Source organism: Drosophila persimilis, unplaced genomic scaffold, assembly GCF_003286085.1.
Source record: "Drosophila persimilis strain 14011-0111.01,24,50 unplaced genomic scaffold, DperRS2 tig00000477-arrow-pilon, whole genome shotgun sequence".
Classification (NCBI taxonomy): Eukaryota; Metazoa; Arthropoda; class Insecta; order Diptera; family Drosophilidae; genus Drosophila; species Drosophila persimilis.
Window position 1 is genome coordinate 3,720,079 of NW_020825313.1, and position 23,602 is coordinate 3,743,680.

Genomic DNA, 23,602 nt, shown 5'->3' on the forward strand with positions numbered 1-23,602 from the left:
TCACTGGTCATTGAAATTTCGTTATCAGTATTAATTTCCATGGTAGCGGCAGCGTTAGCAGAAAGACCAACGTCTCTAGCGGGAAGATGATCGCAAAGAGTAACACGAGCAATAGACGACAAGAACCGAGCCCAGCAAGCGAACAGCTATGTACGAACTGTATATACAAAGGTGACCGGTGTAAGAAACGTTTCTGGCGGGAAGATGACCGAAAAGAGAAGCGCAAGCCAACAGCTACGTGCACTACCGAATATGCAAGGGAGGCCGGTGTATATATATATGGATAACTTACGTGGTCGATGACACTGGTTGAGATGGCAATTAGTTTAGATCTTTGAATGCTATATTAGTTTGTGATTGCACTGATGGATTATTTATTGCACAATCACGTCGGTGTCACCAAATGTTAAGCTATTAAGCGTTTTTAATAACTGTTTAAATTTTGCAGTTAATGAAAGTGGAGAGGTTGTATATAATTCACAATTTATTTGCATATGTAAACGAACTTATCGCGTATGTACATTTGGGGATGATTGGGCGAACGATTGATGCGAGGATGTTAATCTAATAGCTGCGACGATTAGCTCAAGACTGACTATGCAAGGGCTGACGGGCCAAATTGCCGGGCCCTATCCAGCAAGCTTAGACGCGAGCGAGAGAGTAGGATAGCCAGAGAGCGTTAGAGCTGCTCGGGGCCGCTGTTAAGAATTCCGCTGCATGTGCATATGCGGTAGCAAATGGGCTTTGCAGTGGGAGCATTGGAAATGACAACAAAATGCATTTCCTTTGAGACGAATCTCTGATCCGCAAGCATAATTTTGAGTGCCGAAAATGATATCTCAACACTAACTTGTGTCGCAGGAACTGTGTACACCACTTTGGCCATCTGGTATAAGTTAGGGAAAAGGTATCGTTGCTCCTCCCAATACTCCATGATATTGGAGGTCAAGCAAATATACTATTGGAGTATAGCCAACATTTTAGCATATCCTTTCTCGATGAGGTCTGCTCGCTCTCCATCTACAGTTTCGTCCTCTGAAGCTGCACTAGTCTGAAATGTTAATTATTATTATGTCATATATAAATGATATACTAAATGATATAAATACTAACGGGTTCTTTCCAATTAAAAAGCTGCAAAAAAGGTGCTTTTATTGAGATCTGGCGAGCATTAGGTTCTGCACCAATAATCGTTTTATTCGTGGATCCAACTAGGTACTACAAACGATTGCATCGCACCCCAAATGACTCTCTTCCCTATCACGGATGCACTGGCTCAAAGCTTGGCTTTCAGTGAAACTTGCTGCTGCAACAGTGATCTTGAGCTCCAGCCATAGCTCGTAGATGTCACCCATGAATAATTGCTTTGTAACTTTGATGTGGCAAGGTACGCCGGTTCCAGGGTATTAACAAGCCTTTTCAAGCAACCCCAATTGCCAGACCGCTTATTAGAGTCGCCGGTGTTACTACACCAGCGAACGACTCTAGGATCAGTGTTGTTGAGGAGGTGCCATCCGGGCTGCCACAGTAGTCCCCCTGAAATGTTACAAATCTCTACTTTTGTCTTTTCTTCTCATATGTCCGTAATGGGACATTTGATAGCTGATCGTCAGAAGAGCTGGCCCCGGAATTCGCCATAAATGCTGGCTTAAGCCTGTCGACTGAAATAGCTGTCTCTTTTCCATTAATGCGGATGGTGAAGACTCGGTCTGATGACTTGAATGCAATCGGGTATGGTCTTATGTACGGCGGCTGCAAGGTTTTTTTTTTACAGCATCAGTCCGAACAAAGACATAAGAACAATTGTGAATATCCTTAGGCAGGAAGAGTTTGGGCTTGATGTAATGCGAAGCTGGAGTTGGCTGTACCACCTGTAGCTTCTCCTGAACTGGCTGGCAAAGTCGAGTGGTTCCGACGCCACATCCACTTCGTAAAAGTATTCGTTGGGAAGACGTAACATACACCCATATAGCATCTCTGCTGCTGATGCCTTAATGCTCTCCTTGAAGCACGTGCGGAGTCGCAGCATGACGGTTGGAAGCAGCTTGATCCATGGTACATCTGGTTGGCACATAAAGGAGGCTTTCATGGACCTGTGCCAACGCTCGATCATGCCCAGCATATTCGCTAGAGAGGCTTAATTCCGTTGCCGTTGACTGTGTAGCTCAGGAATCTTTTCGATGTCCTCTTTTGCCATCGGTATTTGATAGTATGCTCGTTTGAGGTCTAGTGTAGTGAAAACACTTTTGCATTTAGATGATCAGCAAAATCGTGAATGTGGGGAATCTGGTAACGATCTGGAACGGTAATCGCATTGAGCTTGCGATAATCACCGCAGGCGCGCCATCCACCACTGGTTTTCGCTTCCATGTGCAACGGGCTAGCCCATGGACTTTTGTAGTAGCTACAGATCTTGTTATCGATTAGTTGATGTATCTGTTCTTTAGCTACAGACAGTTTCTCCCCTTTCAAGCGCCTGGGTCAATCTGCTACGGGTGCTCCAGTAGTTGTTATGTAGTGGCGAACTGAAGGTGAATCTGATGAGTTCGTGTTGTCGAGGGTGAAGTTATCGGTGTGTCGGTCCTTGCATTGATGCGTTTATCGATATTTGGCTAAGAAAAATCCTGCGAGATTACAGATATGCTTGTACCGTTGGTGAGACGTTGTGCAAGACCATAGTGCAAGGTATACTCTCGACATGCACAAATCATGTCGAGGTCACCAGCGCATGTATTCTGGTTGTAGGTATGTTCGAAGGTAGATGTAGTTATGACGATCAGCGCAAGACGAACTGCAAAGCTGACGGGCTGAATTGTCAGTGCCATATGTAATAAACCTTAGAAGAGAGCAAAAGAGAGAGCTTACGCTGCTGTACGTAAGATCAATGCTTATGTACAGTGGGCAGTGCAAATAGTGAACACTAACGATGATTTACGTTAGGCTACACCACTAGCTATAATTTAAGACTTTTGGCAACTAAATATCGGGTTGAAAAGCACGCAAATTTTTGTATAATTTTTTTTTTATATTATATTTCATTAAATTTTAAAAGGGACCGAACAAAAATTTTGGCCTTCTTACTTTGTATTGAGTGTAATTGTAATTTATCGATCGTTCTAATCTTTTGCGCAAGCAAAATAAAACTTTAAATGTTAAATAATTCAAACAAAATTAAATTTTTTACACTTCACCACTAATCATTTTTTGTAGTATTTTGAGAGTACTATCCATGCTAAAAAGAATTGAGAGCCTCCGGTTCTTATCTTTTGAGGTAAAAGCCACAAAAGAGCGGTCACTCACGCGACTTCAAATAGACATGGCTTTAGACATCAATGCTAATAATCGGCAAACTCTGCGAATTGTGTACAAATTTGGAACTTGAAATATTTTTGACATAAATAAGAATAATGAAGCTTTATTAGTATACTTATGATTTTTCAAAATTTGGCCTGTGCTTTTTTTGCGAAGGATTCTACTGGGTCACTCACGCGACGTCACTAACTCGACATTTTTTCCAATGCAGTTTTGTGTGCAATTATATTTATAATAATAGTCATTACATTAATATTTAAGCTAAGAAGAAGAAAAAATAAAAAAGCGATATCCATGAGCTGCAAACGATTAAAAAATACTCGATGTTACAGAAGAAAAGAAATTAATTTATTTTAAATTCGTTTTTGCTTAACATATGTATACATAATTAATTAATATAACATTTTTGAGAACAAGCGGTCCACGCTATTTATACCCGATACTCAAAATGAGTATTGGGGTATATTAGATTTGTGCTAAAAGTGGATGTGTGTAACGTCCAGAAGGAATCGTTTCCGACCCCATAAAGTATATATATTCTTGATCAGCATCAATAGCCGAGTCGATTGAGCCATGTCTGTCTGTCCGTCCCCTTCAGCGCCTAGTGCTCAAAGACTATAAGAGCTGGAGCAACGATGTTTTGGATCCAGATTTCTGTGATATGTCACTGCTACAAAAATATTTCAAAACTTCTCCCCGCCCACTTCCGCCCCACAAAGGACGAAAATCTGTGGCATCCACATTTTTAAAGATACAATAAAACCAAAAACGCAGAATCGTAGAGAATGACCATATCTTTTAGACTGAAGAATCTGAATTGGATCGTTTTATAATTATAGCCAGCATCAAGAAAACAATTTCATTTTTTCTCGCCCTGTCTCTCTCTAACACACACGTAGCATAGGCGGCTTTGCTTAGAGTAAAACATTAGCGCCTAGATCTCAGAGACTATAAAAGTTAGAGCAACCAAATTTGGTATCCACAATCCTAATTCAAAATTTCGCCACACCCCTTTCCGCCCCCGCAAAGGATGAAAATCTGGGGATATTCATAAATCTCAGAGACTATTAAGGCTAGAATAACCAAATTTGGTATCCACACTCCTAATATATCGGACCGAGACGAGTTTGTTTCAAAATTTCGCCACACCCGCTTCCGCCCCCGCAAAGGATGCAAATCTGGGGATCTATTTGCAGTGGCTAAGCAGCGCCCGACGTCACGCTCAGACTGATTTTCTGTCTCTCTCGCACGCACTCTTTGTCGTGTCGTTCAATATTAGCGGCGTCTGCCGGAGGAGAGCCATACTGACTATGTATCGGGTATAACTGTAGAGTTGCGGTGTCCGCAGCAACTCACAACGTTCCCCCTCGTTTTATTTTCATTTCAGTATTGCATGAAGTGAAATGCTTTCATTTAATTCCACTGATATTTTTGGCTATTTCCCATTTTGCGTTCATTTTTCCAGAGACTTCTGCTATGTCATCTGTTGAAATGAAACATAGGTTAACGCCACTAATATTGTGTCGTGCACATTCATAAAACGAGAAGGCATTTTGGAGAGCATCCTTTTTAGTTTTTTGAATTTGCCACACTTTCCTTTTTACAACTGCACCTACTTCATCAACTGCACCCTTGCCACGAGAGGTTGCGAAATAATTCCAAAATTCACCTAAAAGACTGGTAGGCTCCACGTTATAAACCTGTTTTTAAATTAACTGCCACTGCCATCAGAAAATATATAAACTTTTTTAAAAAGCTCGTATTCCATTTTCATTATGTCCGTAATTTTGGAGATAAAAGTGAAGACAGAATTTTTGTCGTGATTTAAATTGTCGCTTATTACAGAATATGACTTCGTACTACCGTGCAACTAAAATGGGCACTTTGAATTTCATTTTGGCATTGCAGGCGGTAGTTTTCCGCGAAATCTATTTGCAATACAATTTCACCTGGTTTTAATTTGGCTTTAACGTCTTCAAAATATTTCTGCTGGCAACGTTTACCAAAAAATTGTTCTTTAAAGATATGTAACTTTGCCTGCAGTTCATTTATAAGAATATGTAAGGGAGCTAGAGCCTTGGTTAAGACCATTTGTCCATTAACCTTACGCCAATTCTGCCAATTTACACATTCTTCCAAGTATTTCCAATATATTAAAGGAACAAATTAATGTTTAATGTCATGAACACAATTTTGACAATTGCCTGTCACTGTTCTTAGAAAGCTTTCAAAATTGCTTTAAAAACAGTAGCGCAACTTTCTAGCAGAAAAGCAAAATTAGCATGATACATGCATACGCACATATTATAAGGCATCTTACTTGAGAGCTCGATATGGCTTGGACGCTGTTGGTAGATTAGGGTTTTGCCTATGGCACTTGTACCAATCTCGGTTTTATATAATTCAAAAGCTTCTGCTATTGTCATTAGCATGTATCGTTTGGAAACTAATTGGCCATCGACAATAATTGTTTTTTTCCTCTCAGCAGCTTGTACGGATATTTCATCTTTTAAATACAACTTTTTGGCAACATCCAATTGCTTTTGATTGCATCTTGTCTCTTGTGCAGCAATGTTATTTTTTGTCTTCGTTGCATTTTTTATTTAATACATCAAGAACATTTTTTCGCCTTTCTGCATTTTTTGCATTCTTTACGGCCTTTCCAAGAGATTGCTTGCTCCAATACCTTTCACTTTTCTTGTTCTCCACTTGCCGATTAGTCCGAATCAATTTAACTCTCGATCTATCATATTCTCTTTCTTTTTAACTTGCTCTCAACTTCTATTGGATTGTCTCGCAATTTTAATCTGTACTTTCGGGACAATTCTCTTTGTTTTTCTCTATAATCCATCAGTTATTTTTTATTTTGTCCATGTACCGCATTTGCTTTTCATTTTTTTTATTAATATTTTGTTGGTCCATCTAAATTTTAATTGAAAGAAGCTAACAATAACTAGGCAAAAATATATTTTTTTTAAGGGATTGCACTTACGGTCACTCACACGACAAACGTTCTCAATGAATAAAAAAAAACCACTATTGGAAAAAAATATTATTTAATTTTATTTTACTGACTGTTGAACCAATCTCACGTAAACTACAAATTTGCGTCCACCCTTATCAATAAATGCAAAAGTTTTGACAACTTATTAGTGGTGGATATAATATGGTAGAGGGAATTATAATCCGAGCATAAGACCCTAAACGGTTCATGCAAGGAATAATTCGATCTACAAAGTGGAAGGAACAACGGTATACAATTTCTAGTCAGTCTAATAGGAATTGTGAAGTTTATGCGGCTCAACAGATCAGGGCTGTCTATGTCAAGCCGAACATTCGAGGAAAATTAGCACTAAACTTGCTAAGAAACTAAGCATGCAATCAAAATACAAATACCACAATTACTAATTACTAGAAAGGTGTGTAAGGATTAGTAATTTAATAAGAGGAAGAGAATTAGTGGTGGATATAATATGGTAGAGGGAATTATAATCCGAGCATAAGACCCCAAACGGTTCATGCAAGGAATAATTCGATCTACAAAGTGGAAGGAACAACGGTATAAAATTTCTAGTAAGTCTAATAGGAATCGTGAAGTTTATGCGGCTCAACAGATCAGGACTGTCTATGTCACCCCCGCTCAAGTTGTGCATAAAAATCACACCAAGCATTTTTCTACGGTTAACTAAGGATGGGAGGTTTACTAAAAACAGTCTACTAGAGTAAAATGGAAGTCTCACATCCGCATCCCAGTTGAGGCTCCGCAGAGCAAAGAGTAAAAAGTTTTTCTGTACTGATTCTATACGGTCCTGTTGTACTTTTTACTGAGGGCACCATACACAGGAGCCGTATTCTAAAATCGGACGAACTAGCGATGTATACAGAGTCTTTTTTGTATAGGGGTCGTCAAATTCCTTTGACCACCTCTTTATATACCCAAGCACGCCCGTGGCCTTATTTACCATGGTCGAAATTTGTTTAGAAAACTTCAGCTTGGCGTCTAGTATAACAGCAAGATCATCCAGGGTACTTCTCTCAAGAGAACCATCACATAGGGTATATGGGCTAGAACGATGAAATGTCATAACTTTACATTTCGAGGCATTAAGGTGTAACAACTTTGCACAGCACCATGACTGAAAGTTATTGAGATCGCGAAAATGAAATGAAATGTCCTTATACTGGACACAGAGCTTAACATCATCCGCATACATAAGTACTCGAGAGTATGTTAATACCGAAGGAAAGTCATTAATAAAGAGTACGAAGAGTAAGGGGCCTAGGTGACTGCCCTGTGGTACTCCCGAAGAAACCTTTACTGGTGAGGAGAGGGAGTCAAAGGTCAAGTTTATGTTCTAAAAGGGAATGGTTTACAGAGTCCAATGCTTTGAAAGCCTTTAATAATGAAAGAGGTAAACTCTAAGAAGATTGTGGTGGTTGATCGCCGCCTTATAAATCCATGCTAAGTTGGAGATATAAGTGACTTGCAGAGATGGGGCAAGTGAGGTGTTAAAACCTTCTCAAACATTTTAGGAATAGCTGATTTTATGGAAAGGAATTATAAACGATTCCTTCCAGATCGTGGGGAAGCAAGAAGAATCAATGGACAGGGTGAATAGTTTAAGCAAGGTTCCACACAGTGCCTCGGCGCAGTACCTGAGTACACAACCTGGAGCCCCGTCTGGACCCGATGAACACACCGGCTTAACTAGTCGAAGATCATGAAGTAAAGAATATTCATTTAACAAGGGACTGAAAATGCCGTTCGACCCAGGTCAACCGTATGGGTACGGATGACTCAGTAAAGGTGGTTTGGAAAAATTGAGCAAAAAGATCGGCGATTGCCTCATCAATCTTTGCCGACGTATTACGAAATAATAGCGAGGATGGGTGTGCGGACGTTCTACGCTTACTGTTTACGAAGCAGTAAAACTGTTTAGGGTCCTGAGAAAAACGTATCCTGAATCGAGATAGGTAATTCTTATAGCATTGAGACTTAAGAACTGAAAAGTTTAACCGAGCTATTTCATAGAGAGAGTGAGAAGTAGGAGAACCAACTTCTTGAAGTTTTGTACAAAGTCTTGATTTTAAGTTTTTTAGACTGGATAATTTTTTGGTAAACCATGGGGGCCGTCCAGATCTAATCGGACAAGAAAGCGGGACAAAAGAATCAAAAAAAGGGCCAAGAGCATTGTAAAAAATGTTTGTGCCTTTTATGACATCAGTGCACAAGTACAAAGCGAACCAATCAAAATCCCTAATGAGGTTATTAAGCGTCGCAAACTCGGCTTTACGAAAGCAACGGACACGTTCAGGTAGCCTACTCGACCGATCCAATAGAGCTGGTGCTATATCTAGCGACACTTCGAAAGTAGGATGGTAGGCGTCTTCAGGTATAGTGAGTGGAAGGGCTCTGGTTAACAACACTATGGTCGGATCCGATACAAAGCACAAATCAAGCAATCGACCCAACGAATTTTTCACATGGTTGACTTGAGACAGGGACAGGTCAAGCAAGCCGTCAACAAAGTCATGTCGTGACATGGGCACTAGGTTACTAGTCTACTCTTTTACCGAAGACCAGACAGTTCCTGGCAAGTTGAAGTCACCAAGAACTATCATATGATCTTTATCTGATAGCGAGGAAGATACAGCGGTTAATGCGGACAAGTGTTGCGCATAAATTGAAGTTTCCGAAGAAGGTGGAATATACGAGCAAGTAATGAATATATCAAAAGCGAGAATAATCACGTTTACACACAGGAATTCCAGTTCCTGTTGAACTTGGACGGTGAAGTGTTCCGTCGGGAAGTTAGAGTCCACTGCAATCAGAACCCCTCCTGCACGTCGAGACGAACGGTCTTTCCTAAAAGTTGTGTACCGGCCTGTTAAAACCTCGGAACTAAGAATGTCCGGCTTTAACCAGGTTTCGGTAAGCACAACACTATCCCGGAAAAGAATGCTGAGCTTACTACGCAAGCCTCTAACATTCTGATACGTTACTAAAAGAGAAGTTAGCTAGGGGGGCCTATTGTTCTTCTTAGCCTTAAACTCCTTCACCACCAAATGCTCCGGCCAAAATTTGGCGGAGCAAATGGTGTCAAATTGAGTTGGGGAGATGCTTATCTTAAACGAGGCTATTTCCCTGGCATAAGGGAAGTTGAATTTCTCCACCTTTAACCCCACGGCTTTTATTTTGCTTTGAATAAAAGCAATTACATCATTAGATGTGAGGTCAGGGGCCAGCCGTGAAACAAAAACTTGTCTTTTTGGTGGAACTCCCACCAGTGGTTCAGTCACCACAGGCCTAGTACCTGTGGTGGCAATATCCGGAGGTCCGGAACGTCTATTTAGTGGTGGGATCGGGATAGACGAGACAACTAGCGAACTTGTGGACACCACGGACACGGACGCTGCAGACGTACTTGGCTGCACATTCTCCGAGGCGATGAATTCGGCTACCAAATCTCCATCGCCAGCAGCTGTCGTTGCCCTTGGAGTGGCAAATGAGATCAACTGCTGCACACTTGGAGTGGTCGGAGTCAGTTTTTCGGCGGCGCACGGCTGAGTGACGGTTGGCACTTGCAGATCCCGCGGAGTGACCTTTTTACGCCTCGGAGACTCATTCAGCAGTTCCAGACTGCCAAATTGAGACTCCATGGCTAGGAGCCTATCGTATTGCTTTTTAAAGCCAACGGTCTGCTCCTTAAAGCCCTTCCGCGTCTGCCTCATAAAAGCCACCAAGTCATTCTCCACCGCACGGCATGCCTCGCAACTGTAATGCAACCTATTACGTTTGGCTATAGCATCACTCACGAGGCCGGAAAATCCAGCGGAATTTTCGTACACTACGCTGTCGCAGAGCCAGCAGGGGACATTCGGCTGATCGTGGGTGATCTGCTACCCATTCTACATTAGAATGAGTAACATTAAATGAGTCGGACTTTTTTCCAAAATTTTAAATGAACACTTAGCGCATCTTCATTGGTTGGGTTGGTTTCGTCACTCAATATCGTCTCTCGAAGTAAAACGGCTTTGTTGTATATTGAGAGTGCCTTTCGTTTGTAAAAAGATACCCTGTTTTCCGTCAAGTCATTGGACTCATCCATTTTCGCAGCAGCGAGCAAAGCACAAAAAAGAATAGAAGAACCAACCGTTTGATTTGTTGGTATGCAAGCGCAAGTGCAGCGAACCCGAAGCCGCTAATGCACGTAGCTGTAGCAGTGCTAGTGAGCAAGCGCGCGACGAAATGGAAAATAACCGCTTCGCTTTGGAACAGTTATGTTTAGTGAATAATTTTCACAGATCATAATTGTTTTTTGGAATTTTTGGAAACGTTATAATTTTTATTGGTTGGTAATTGGTAATTTGAGGGTGGCCGAAGATGGCAGAGTCCTTTACAAAAGTAGAGATGATACACACTCGGATGAGGTAAGCGAGCCGATTACGAGCCAAATTAATAGCTTGAAGACAAAAAAGGTCTGTTCTCCAACAATATCAAGTGGTAACTGCCAGAGCAGGCGCAGCTGCTGACGGCTTAGCGACGGCATAGGAAAGAAAAGATAAAGAAGATAAAGAATAGATGATAAAATGAGAGCATGATGCGGAAATAGGAAATAGAAAGACGAATAAAGTATTTACACTCGGGCTTCGCCCGAACACATCTATTACTTTTTAAGAAAAATTGAAAATATTTTTTGCACATATAGCCATTTTACATTTAAATTTGACAGTTGTCAAGTGTGTATTATCACTACTCATTGTTTTTGTGTCAAGTGTGTATTATCACTACTGCTTGTTTCTTCGAAAAAATATTTGTTTCATATGTGTAAATTGACGGTAAACTTCTGTGACTCATTTTTAGAAGTACTTTAAATAGAAAAGGTAAGTGCTATGCATATTTAGACAGTAAATTTGTTATATTTTTTGGTTAAATACCGACAGCCATCTCAATGTACGTAACCTCCATATTTTCGTAAAGTTTTAAAATCACTTCCAAATTTGGATGTGGGCACTCAATTTGGTTCGGCTAGCTGCCAGCGAGAATCAGGTCGAAGAGCGATGCCGCATGGTCCTATTGCCTGAAAAAAAAGCTCTGAAGAAGTCACAGCCATCTACTTCTTCAGTTTCCTTCAGTCCCTTACAAAGGGGCACCCCAAAAAAAACCATCTACTCGCGGACGTAAGCGCTTTCAGAGCGCACGTGCTGACTGAGGCTACGAAAAAAGAATACAAGGCGGCAATACCAGCCAAGTCATCGACTAGTCGCGCAAAAGCAACTTCTTCAGCCGAACTGCCGGCTAAGCTATCCAAGATCCAACTACAGTGAAAACTCTCGTAAGGCTCGCTCGTCTCTGACGGAGACGAATACAAATAAAAACGAATGAATAATGTTTATAAATAAACTAATTTTAATTTTGAATCTCGTTTTTTCCCATTTTTAGAATATTTTTCAAGGGTAACCACACCCGAACAAAAATTTTTTGTTGGCTTTAAATAGCCACTTTACCTAATTGACCGAATCAGTTTAGTTTTTTCGCCAGTTGTTAGCTAAGGTCTGTAGCTTAACATAGCTTAACATAATATGTTCGTATAATATCAAATTGGTCACAAGCTATGAGTACAAAAACAAAGCGGTGGCCTCACCCGAACCACACAGTTTTAAAAGAATTTATATATTTTTAATGCGCTTCATGGGGTTCTACGCATACGAGCTTTTTCAGAATTAAGCAGTATCGAGTACAACAAGAGAGCGAGAAAGCGATTCTTCATTTATGCCCGCATCTTTCACTACTTTTTTTTAAGGTAGGTATTTTAACATCATTAAAATTCAAGTTAATCCATTATTACTAAAGTTACAGCTATAGCGAAGTGACCGTAAACAGGCCACATTGAAGACACATCCAGACTTCAAGTCAGTTTATAGCATAGCTCGCAGATAACTGTTGACCGATTCGTGCGGTTGCAAAAGAAGTGCTCTTCACTCATACTTTGAGAAAAAAGTCCGAGAGCACCCGATTGAATTGTCCGTATAAAAGTGTTGCTCACGCTCAGACGATGAGCAGTTTTTACCGTTATTTTTTGCTTAGCTCATTTTCGGACCGTTTGCTCGTGAACGACGATTCAAAAAGTCTTCTGCGCATGTATGTATGTGTGTATATGATGTTCCGTGCGTTCTAAGCGTCACTTGGCTGTGTGAATTTCGCTTGTAAAAATTGATCTAATTTATTTGCAAAATGGGCCGTGAAAATAAAAAAAAAGTGAATACATTTTTTACATTTAATTCATTTGACAATAGATCAGTGTGTAAAGTATGCGGGTAAAAATTAGCAGGCAATCATTATACAAATTTGAAACACAATTTGACAAATGAACATGGTGAAATATTTAGAGTGCGACTTAAATTTACAAAACTTAAATTCTTTTTTAGTTGTAAAGCTTAATTTAAAATAAATTATATAAAAAGAAAACTGCACCTAATTCGGTTTTTACACGGTATTTTTTACACGGTTTTGAAATAACACGGTTTGAAAATACAAATTTTTAGTTGTTTTACACGGTTTTATTCCATTTAACACGGTTCGAAATAACACAACACAAATATATAAAACACACAGCTCAGAAACAGCTGGAAACCAAACGAAAAAAAGAAGGAGCATAATGAGAATATGTACATATTTGTTTCTCTTTCGTTTTGTTGCGTATACATACAGTCAGCACAACATTTATTCGGACACTCGTCTATATCAACTTTCTTTATAAATAACTTGACTTAGTTTTGCTCGTGGTTTTGCTTAGCGTGGACAAAATGGGTCGGGGCGAAGATTTGTCAGTAGATTTGCGCAAAACCATATTAAAATTGTATTTAGAAAATCGCAGTGTTCGTGAAATCGGGAGACTTATTGGCAAAGTGCATTCTACCGTACACAGCGTAACTAAAAATTACATAAACACAGGAGATTTGGCTCCAAAGCACAAGTTCGCTGGAAATTTTAACACCTCGGGAAGAGCGAGAAGTCGTGTCGATAGTTCAAAAAAATCCACGAATTTCGTCAACAGCACTTTGCCAATCCATTGAAGAAAGCAACCAAAAAAAAGTTTCTGCTCAACTTGTTCGTAACTGCCTACATAGGGCTGGATTACATGGCAGAGTTGCTCGCCGAAAACCATTCATGTCAGATGTGAACAAAAAAAAAATATTGGAGTTCGCCAAACTTCACTTATATAAACCAGATTCTTTTTGGGAGAATGTTATATTTAGTGATGAGTCTAAATATAATATATTCGGATATAATGGACCATCCAAAGTATGGAGAAAGGAGAATCAAGCCATGAAAGAGAAAAACCTCATCCCAACAGTGAAACATGGCGGTGGAAATGTAGTGGTTTGGGGGTGTATACCAGCAGCTGGACCTGGGCATATGGTGTTTATTGAGACCAAGATGGACAAACACATCTATAAGACAATTTTGAGTGACAATTTAATGCCGAGTGTCGAAAAATTGGGTCTTGAAGCGAAGAATTTCTTGTTTCAACAAGACAATGACCCCAAACATACCTCGTATTTGTTTCAAGAATGGCTGTTGTATCAGTGCAAGCAGTTAAAAACCCCTCCGCAGTCACCAGATCTGAACCCCATAGAGCATGTTTGGGATTTGCTGAAAAAAAAAATATGGAAACATAAAATTTCCTCCAAGGAAACCCTTGGGATGTGAGAAAATGAATCCAAATGAAACCAATCATTTGGTAATGGGAGTTAGCTGCTTTACAGGATATTTTTCCAGTAACAGCTCTGCAGTCTTCGAGGCATATTTACCTTCCGGGTATTTGTTGTTTTTTTCTTTGCAGTTTGAAATATTCAAAATGACACCCAATCTTTTGATAATTTCAATATCCACCTCAGTTATTTCTGCAGTTATTTCGTTGTTCTCAAAGAATGTCCGTGATAAGCTTCCATCGTTTGTGTTTCGAAATCCTTGTTTGAGGCAGTCCACTGTTAGTGATAGTTTGTCTAAGAATTGTTTTTGAATAATTTTTTTCTTAGTCTTTTGTATCTTCTTAGCTGGCGTGCTGTTGTCAAAAGATTCTCCCTCTCGCGGAATGGTATATGCAAGTTTTAAAATGTACTCCATAAATCTAATTCTTGCATGCAAAACCCGGTCAAAAAGACAGGTAAAGGTAGAAATACTAGCCTTCATTAGTACCTAACTTTTGAGCAGTTTTTCAACTTTGACTGGACTTTACAAAAAAATATTCCTACATTTTATTTATTACCTAAGTCTAAAAGCAGTTTCTGCTCTTCGGAGCCGTTTAGCTTCAATACCGATTTACCTGCCACAACCTCACACGAAAAACGGTCAAAATATGATTTTGTATGGGATTTAAGAGCTGTGAGAGCCGTTTTTGGCCGTTTTTCGTGCATAAGCCGATTGTTTCTGGAAAATACTCTATTGGATGCGTGTACTTATTGTATCCAAAGCGTTTAAAGAAAATCTTTGACTTTTGCCACATCTTTTTGTCTAAATTGCCACTATGCGTCGTCTGGGCCCCAAGCGTGCCAGCAAGATCCATAAGCTGTACAACTTGAGCAAGGGGAATGATGTGCGTCGTTTCGTTGCGCACCGTCCGCTGCCCGCCAAGGACAACAAGAAAGCCACTTTCAAGGCCCCCAATTTCAAGAATAATAACCTTAGTTCATTACAAATTTTTAAAGCCTATCAGAAAAGATTATCTTATGCCAGAGATTTTGTTTAGTCAATCACTGGCGTAATGGGATTAATATGGTGGTAACATTCGTTTTTCCATACAATTTGACTATGCAACACGGTGTAGCAGGAACTTTTCAGTTCTAAAAAACTAATGAATGTGCTATCAATTGGCTTAAATTTGTAGCTTAACCTTACTGTCTGGGAAATGTAAAACTTTCAAATACAGAATTGATCACTTGTGTTTTTTTGTTAAAAAAAAAAACCGGTGGTATTCCGAGGAAAGTACACTTGGTAGAGGTACAACGGTATGCAACGGTTTCCTATTAAATACAAAAAAAAATACATAATTTACTAAAAAATTGTAGTGATCTTTTGTTCTGGGTCTGGGTCTTTTATTACTAAACTTGGGATCTTTATCTTCATCTTCAGATTAGCTTTGTATATGTCTATGGCGCGCCGTACTTACTTCTTTTTTTAAAATTATAAATAAACCTGTAGTTAAAGCTTTACTTGATGTCATATATACTTTCAGTACTTTCTACACGAATGAAACAATTAGCAATTTTACTTAACGACTTTAACTTTGAGTGCATTGGCACCGCACAGACGGATGATGAGAATGTAATTTGCGAAAGTCTTAAACGTTTTGGTGCAATTATTGGTAATATTGAAGATGAGCGCGAGAAAATGGTAAGCCTACAGAACGTGTGGAAATCATAAACTTTAGATTCACATTATCTTACACAGCTTACTTTAGCCGATAAGCATATTATCGAGTCGCTGGAGGACTTCCGAAAAAAACAAATCGGTGGCGTCAAAGAGAACAAGAAGAAGTTCGACAAGAAAACAGAGAAGTTTTGTCAATCACAGGAACGTTTTCTTAACATGTCAACCAAAAAGCCCGAAAACACAATACAGGAGGTAAGTAATATTACATATTCCAATCAAGCCTAGTACTCACTCGAGTTGAGAAGAGACCACTAAAAGCCGGTAGGAGTCATATTGTCTAAATATGGGCCTTTCCATTCTAACGTACGGACGAAAAAAAAAAAAAAACGGGGGGGAACGTTGTGAGTTGCTGCGGACACCGCAACTTTACAGTTATACCCGATACTAAGTCAGTATGGCTCTCCTCCGGCAGACGCCGCTAATATTAAACGACACGACAAAGAGTGCGAGAGACAGAAAATCAGTCTGAGTGTGACGTCGGGCTTTCTTGCTTTTGATTTCTTGCTTTTGGATCCGATCTGATCCAGATTCAGCAATCTGATAGATATGGTTGTTATCTATGATTCTGCGTTTTTAGTTTTCTCGAATCTTCAATATTGTGGATGCAACAGTTTTTCGTCCTTTGTGGGGGCGGAAGGGGGTGGGGCGAAATTTTGAGATAAACGTTTTATAGTGAGATCTAACAGAAGTGCGGATACCAAATTTGGTTATTCTAGCCTTAATAGTCTCTGAGATTTATGAATATCCCCAGATTTTCATCCTTTGCGGGGGCGGAAAGGGGTGTGGCGAAATTTTGAATTAGGATTGTGGATACCAAATTTGGTTGCTCTAACTTTTATAGTCTCTGAGATCTAGGCGCTAATGTTTTACTCTAAGCAAAGCCGCCTATGCTACGTGTGTGTTAGAGAGAGACAGGGCGAGAAAAAATGAAATTGTTTTCTTGATGCTGGCTATAATTATAAAACGATCCAATTCAGATTCTTCAGTCTAAAAGATATGGTCATTCTCTACGATTCTGCGTTTTTGGTTTTCTCGTATCTTTAAAATTGTGGATGCCACAGATTTTCGCCCTTTGTGGGGGCGGAAGTGGGCGGAGCGAAGTTTTGAAATATTTGTGTAGCAGTGACATATCACAGAAGTCTGGATCCAAAACATCGTTGCTCTAGCTCTTGTAGTCTTTGAGCATTAGGCGCTGAAGGGGACGGACAGACAGACATGGCTCAATCGACTTTACTTTAAGGGGTCGGAAACGATTCCTTCTGGACGTTACACAAATCCACTTTTACCACAAATCTAATATACCCCAATACTCATTTTGGGTATCGGGTATAAAAAGTACACGTCAAATTTTTTTAAAGTTATATTCCTATTCCTTATTAAATAAGTATTCGTTTTAATGATGGCAATGGAGGATAAATCCCCCCTCAAACTCACTTGATTTCAGACAGTTCCGAAATTACCGTGAGGAAAGAGGCTCCGAGAAACCGGAGACGACGATTTTCAAGGGCCGGGCAATGACAAAAGAAGTGGGAGACTGATTCTTCCTCGACGCGACAACTCCTGCAGAAGTCATTGCGAGGGATGGCAGTCTAGAGGCGTTTGTGCTGATCTGCCACTATCCCGTGATGGATCGAGTAACTGCAGAGCACTGTGTTCTACTGAATCTACCGAGTGCTTTTTCGATCGATATAGCCATATCGATCTTGCCATCTCCTGTTTGCATATTTCGTGCGTGAGAAGCCTGCACGTAGCCAAAGGCATCGCTTCTTGCTCACTCTCTGATAAGAGAGGAACTGTAGTGCCCTGCCTGGCTAACTCGTAGGCGGCGTCGTTCCCCTCAATGTCCCTGTGGCCGGGAACCCATATAAGGAAGATATCTAACTTCTCTGCGATCTCGTGCAGACCCATGCGTCAGTCGTTTGCCTCTTTAATTGCTTCAACCTTCGTTTGGAACAAACTACAGTGATCCGAGAGCCTGAAGCAGTATGTGATGTTCAGCTCGGTACAGTAGACTCCGCCTACAGTGTAGAAGTGGACCGCATTACTGAGGACTTAGCACAGCGCTTACAGATTCGTAGGGAGGAGTCGTGTATCACCTTTTTTGGTATTGATGAGACCAATTCACAAGACAAGAAAAATATAAATTCTGGTCCGGTAATTACTGGTCCATTTGGGGGTATCCCCCTGATTAAACACTTAACGTGAGTGACTGGAAAATCCCGAAGGATTTACCACTGGCAGACCCATATTTCTTCAAGCCACAGAAGATAAAATATTTTGATAGGTGCAGAAACATTTTTCGAACTTTTATCTGGTGGTTAAACTAGACAAGGTCCTGACCATCCAACTCTGCAGAAAACGCTTCTCGACTGGATTGTATCGGGCAGATACACTCCAAAGGTGACTATGGCCCAAGAAGCGAGGAATTGTTTGAGTTGTCCAGAAGAGTCAGTAATATATATCGAGAACACACTACAAAAGTTTTGGTCACTGGCAGAATTGCCGTCTTCTAAAAAGTCTTCATCTCCTGAAAACAAGCTATGTGAAGAGGGGCAACACGTTCAAGTTGAATCAGGACAACGACCCGAAGCATTAGACCTATAAGTAAGGTCTTGGCTGCTATATAACTGCCCAATATTAGTGGAAGCGAAACCCCAATCGCCTGATCTAAGCGCTATTGAAAATTTAGCAGTACCGCCGTATACGCAAAAGGCCAATATCGGCCATATCCGCGTTAAAGAAACGGCTTCAGGAAGAGTTGGTCAAAATCGGCCATGAATATACAAAAAAAAAAAAATCATAGAATCGCCTGAGCGACACATTAACAAATAATGGGTATCATAATAAAATATAAAATTACGTTTTTTTTCGAGATTAAGAAGGGTTTTTTAGTCATATAAGAAAATATCGAATATTAAAGTAACGCAAATTTTGAGCTTTTTTTTGTTTAATTATATTTTCTCTATTCATTTAAAATAAAATCATTATTATATATACCTCTCTGAGAAGGTAAAACTTCAAGCTTTATTCCCTCATTAAACTTTGTTTATAGTTGTATGCATTTTATTCGCGTTTGAAGTTGAACTGTATGTCCAATTTTAAAGCAAGAGCACCCAAATTTTGCACAAAAATGTGAAATATTAATATAGAATTTTGTTTTTTTTTATTTTTCAATCAAACTACACCTTCAAAACCTCCTCCCACACACATGTAAAATTCAAAATTTTATTAACAGATATGTTTATTGTTCTTCATCGTCTAACTCAAATTCTAGATTTCCATCAGAATCTTCATCGGAGTTCGAATCTTCATTTTCTGTATCTAAAGTGATTGTTTCATTGTTCCGGGGAGGTGGGCATTTTAAAAGATTTATTATGTCTGCCGGCAAGTGTTTTTTCTTTAATTGATGTTGCCTTTCATTTAAACATATTTAGGATATAGTGGTGGTGAAGTGGTCGGAGTCAGTTTTTCGGCAACGAGCGGCTGAGTGACTGCATTTACAGATCGCGCGGAGTGACCCTTTTGCGCCACGGAGGCTTCAGCAGTTTAAAACAAACAAGAGCCTATTGACCTAACCTTAGTATCGCACAAACTGTCAGACAAAGTCAAGAGTTTAAAAATACTAGAGGACCACTCCTTCTCTGACCACAGGTATATCGAGACGATACTATCCCTCGAGAGCTTACAACCTACTGACTAAATTAACCCCAGAAAATACTACTGGTACATCCATACAAGCATAGGGCAGACTACAAGACCAGTCACCATTCGAATATTTCCCCCACTGTGCCATGCCGCCACATACTTGCTCGTAGAAGAAAAAAGCCCGCTGAAGCTAGGTAATTTATCACTGGCATTCTTCATGCCACAGATACATACATATGTATATGAATCTCCCTATATACTCCCCGCCCCATGCTCCCCATTCCCGTGACAGTGCGAGTGACATTATTACTGTCACACTGTGACGCCCGATATGTTGCTCCTCTGCCTTTTATAATGCATTTATGCTGCAATTTGTTTGAATTAGCGGCTCGTGGAGGCTCTCCGGCCATAGATCGTGGAACGGAGAGGGGCCTGGTGCATGTTGCATGGAGCATGCTGCGATAGAGATGGAGGTGCAGCGAATGAGGTGGAGTGTCACCGGTTTAGTGGCTTATTTGGGGCGTGTATCTATGCATCTGTATGCCTGCTGCTGCTGCAGTCCAAGCATCGTGCCATGTAATGTGTCTTATGCAAGCAGCAGCAGCAGCCGGAGCCCCAGAGAGTAGGAGAAAGAGATCGCTCTAAAGTAAAAGTAGCTGCATTCACCCCGGAGTTGCCAAACCGCCAACAACATGAATGCTTCCGGGCGTGGTGGGGCGTATACGCACTTGAATGGGAATGGGGAAATCTTAAGATTAAAGATTGAAAAACCCTCTAAATTACACAGATCCCCAGCTGTATCTACCGCCCGCACCCTGCCGTACATTCGTTTCTCTGTGTTTTATCTAAGCAAATATGATATTGTTACAACGATTTACAATGATGCTTTACAACGTGGCTTGATCGCGCATCTTATCTGCCGCTACATGTAAATATTTACATCGGTGGCGGGCACAGTCATAGCCACAGCAACAAGTAGCGTTCTCTTCTGATAAGATTCGCTGGGGGTCGAGTAGAAGCAGCCACTACAATCGGCTGGGACTCCCTTCGCATTCCACATTGAGTGATAGAGAGAGAAAGAGATGGGAAATACACAGGGAAAATATAGCGAATTCTGCAATCTATAGATGCTCTCTGGAACTGTCATCATCCTCGTCGCTGGACCTTTGGAATGCACATGCCACACGCTTGTCATTGCATAGTGGATTTCCCGAATGGCAGTGGTGATTCTCCTACAAGTAATTCCTCGGTTCATTGACTCCGGGGTTTATAGAATATGAAACTTATGAAACTTTCCCTCTGCTGCGCGTTGTTTGATGAACTCTCACTTGGCGAGCGATTAAAGGAGCGCTCAGGGCTCATCCAGCAGACTATTTGGCCATTTACCTTTGGGGGTCCGGTCCGGTCTTAGTCTCTGTCTTGTACGCAAATCGAATGGAATCGAATGCAGACAGAGAAAGAGAGACAAAACGTTGAGAGCGTGCCAAGCGGCGTTTTGTATCTGGATTGAGGTCTTGCCACAGTTAGCCAAGCAAAGCGCAGTTATAACCATTTCAGAATAACAGTGGGTCAATTCTCCACACTCCACACTGCTGCGGCTCTACGGCTCTGCCCCAATCAATTTGCGAGACTAGTTCTAGGCCTTCCAGCTCCACCTATTCTTCGATGCGATTTGATTCGATTTTGTCTGTGCAACTCATGTACCACCATCCTCTATGTACTGATGGATTCTCGTATATCGCACGTCTATGTACGTGTATGCGTAATCATTGTAATGAGCCATTTCTATAGTTTGGGATACTTTCTTTGGAGAAGCAGCACAGTTTTTAATTCATTTTTTTATTGACGAACTACGGGCCTTCCTCCGCCGTTAACAACAGAGAGAGAGAGAAAGAGATATTATTTCTCATTTCGTTTGGGGCTCAGTTTTGGGTCCGGACCCGGGGCACGCCTCTCGTTAGTGGCCCAATGGCCCTGTTGAGAAATGAGCTTCGTAGTTTTTATACCAGATACTCAAAATGAGTATTGGGGTATATTAGATTTGTGGTAAAAGTGGATGTGTGTAACGTTTAGAAGGAATCGTTTCCGACCCCATAAAGTATATATATTCTTGATCAGCATCAATAGCCGAGTCGATTGAGCCCTGTCTGTCTGTCCGTCCGTCCGTCCGTCTGTCCGTCTGTCCGTCCGTCTGTCCGTCCGTCTGTCCGTCTGTCCGTCCGTCCGCCCAAACTTCTGTGATATGTCACTGCTACAAAAATATATCAAAACTTCGCCCCGCTCACTTCCGCCCCCACAAAGAACGAAAATCTGTGGCATCCACAATTTCGACGATACGAGAAAACTAAAAACGCAGAATCGTAGAAGATGGCCATATCTTCTAGAGTGTAAAATCTGAACCAGATCGTATAATTGTTATAGCCAGAATCAAGAAAACAATTTCATTCTTTCTCGCTCTGTCCCTCTATAACACACAGGTTTCATGGTCGGATTTGCCAATTGAAAAATATGAGTTGAAGGATCTCAGAACCTATAAGAGCCAGAGCAACCAAATTTGGTATCCACACTCCTGTGATATCGGACCTTGACCGTTTTGTGTCAAAATTTCGCCATTACCCCCCCGCAAAGGACGAAAATCTGGGGCATCCAGAAATCTCAGAGACTATTAAGGCTAGAGTAACCAAATTTGGTATCTGCACTTCTGTTAGATCTCACTATAAAACGTATATCTCAAAATTTCGCCCCACCCCCTTCCGCCCCCACAAAGGACGAAAATCTGTGGCATCCACAATTTTGAAGATTCGAGAAAACTAAAAACGCAGAATCATAGATAATGACCATATCTATCAGATTGCTGTTTTTTGTAGTCAAAAGCAAGAAATCAATTTGCACTGGCTACGCAGCGCCCGACGTCACGCTCAGACTGATTTTCTGACAGACAGAGCTCAATCGACTCGGCTATTGCTGCTGATCAAGAATATATATACATTATGGGGTCGGAAACGATTCCTTCTGGACCTTACACACATCCACTTTTATCACAAATCTAATATACCCCAATACTCATTTTGAGTATCAGGTATAACCAGTCTGGATTCAGACGAAATATAAGTTATACAACCGACTTAATAAAAATTGTAGAGGATATCCGCGAAAGAATGGACGACGGATCTAAGCTGCTCTTGACTACTCTAAATCTTTTGACTCAGTTGACCATGGTATCCTCACTGCAAAGTTTTGTAAATCCTAAATGGTCTGTTATTGTTCTCCATTTATGTAAATTACCTGATAATAGTATTGTCCGACTGTGATGTGCACATGTACAACGATGACCTCCAATTATATCTTAATCGACCGTTAAGTAGAATAGATGAGTGTATCAATGTTAGCAATATAGAACTAGAGAAGATTAGTGCATGGGCAACCCACAACCAAGTCAAAATGTTTGATTATCTGCAAAAATAAGAGAAAGATAAACTCAACACTATTAAGTCGCGTAGAAATTACATAACTTTGGCTTTATTCTAAAAAATACGCTCTCATGGGATGATCACGTGAGCAAAGCCGTATGAAAATCCTATGGGATCTTAAGATCACTGATATTACCAAACTACTTATACCGCTAAACATTCGGATGCAAATAGCAAAACCTTGTACCTGTACTCACCTATGGGATAGAGATTAACTGTGGTTACGCAGACGTAAAACTTTAAATTCCGAGAGGCATTTCTTCGTCAATGTCATTCGCATTTGGAAACAGCTTCCGCATCACATGAAAAAGATAAATAACTATTCGCAGTACAAAATACAGTTAACAGCCCACCTTATAGTATATTAAGAATCTGAACATCTAAAACCTAATAGAAATAAAATAAAATAATAGCCAACATTACCTTTAATGAATAATAACGAATGTAACATACATATGTAACCCTTGTGAGGATCCACTAGGAGCCTCACATTATAATTATGATAAATTTATTTTAAGATAAGTCAAACGGAGCGAATTATAGCCCTTGTGTTAGCAAATCAGCTAGTTTATTTTTGGAATAGCCGAACCCGCCAGACGGCCAGCTCACATGAAAGAGAAGGAAGAGAGATTGAGAAAACCGCGATCCGCCGGCCACAAAGCAGCTCTTTCGGAAAAGTCCCGTTGGCCGGAAAACGAGCGCCGGGCGTGGGCAGAGCGCCAGACCGTCAGTGCCGCGG

At 40.5% G+C, this 23,602-nt stretch overlaps 1 protein-coding gene across 2 annotated transcripts in view; it reads left to right on the forward strand.

Moving 5' to 3' along the window:
- LOC6603208 (rho GTPase-activating protein 26) overlaps positions 1-23,602 on the forward strand; it is a 287,480-nt gene that overhangs the window by 32,127 nt on the left and 231,751 nt on the right. For both annotated transcript variants that reach the window (XM_026989983.1, XM_026989982.1), the window contains exons 2-3: positions 15,552-15,709; positions 15,767-15,940. In XM_026989983.1, coding sequence (XP_026845784.1) covers positions 15,552-15,709; positions 15,767-15,940 — 332 coding nt within the window. The remainder of the gene's footprint in view (positions 1-15,551; positions 15,710-15,766; positions 15,941-23,602) is intronic.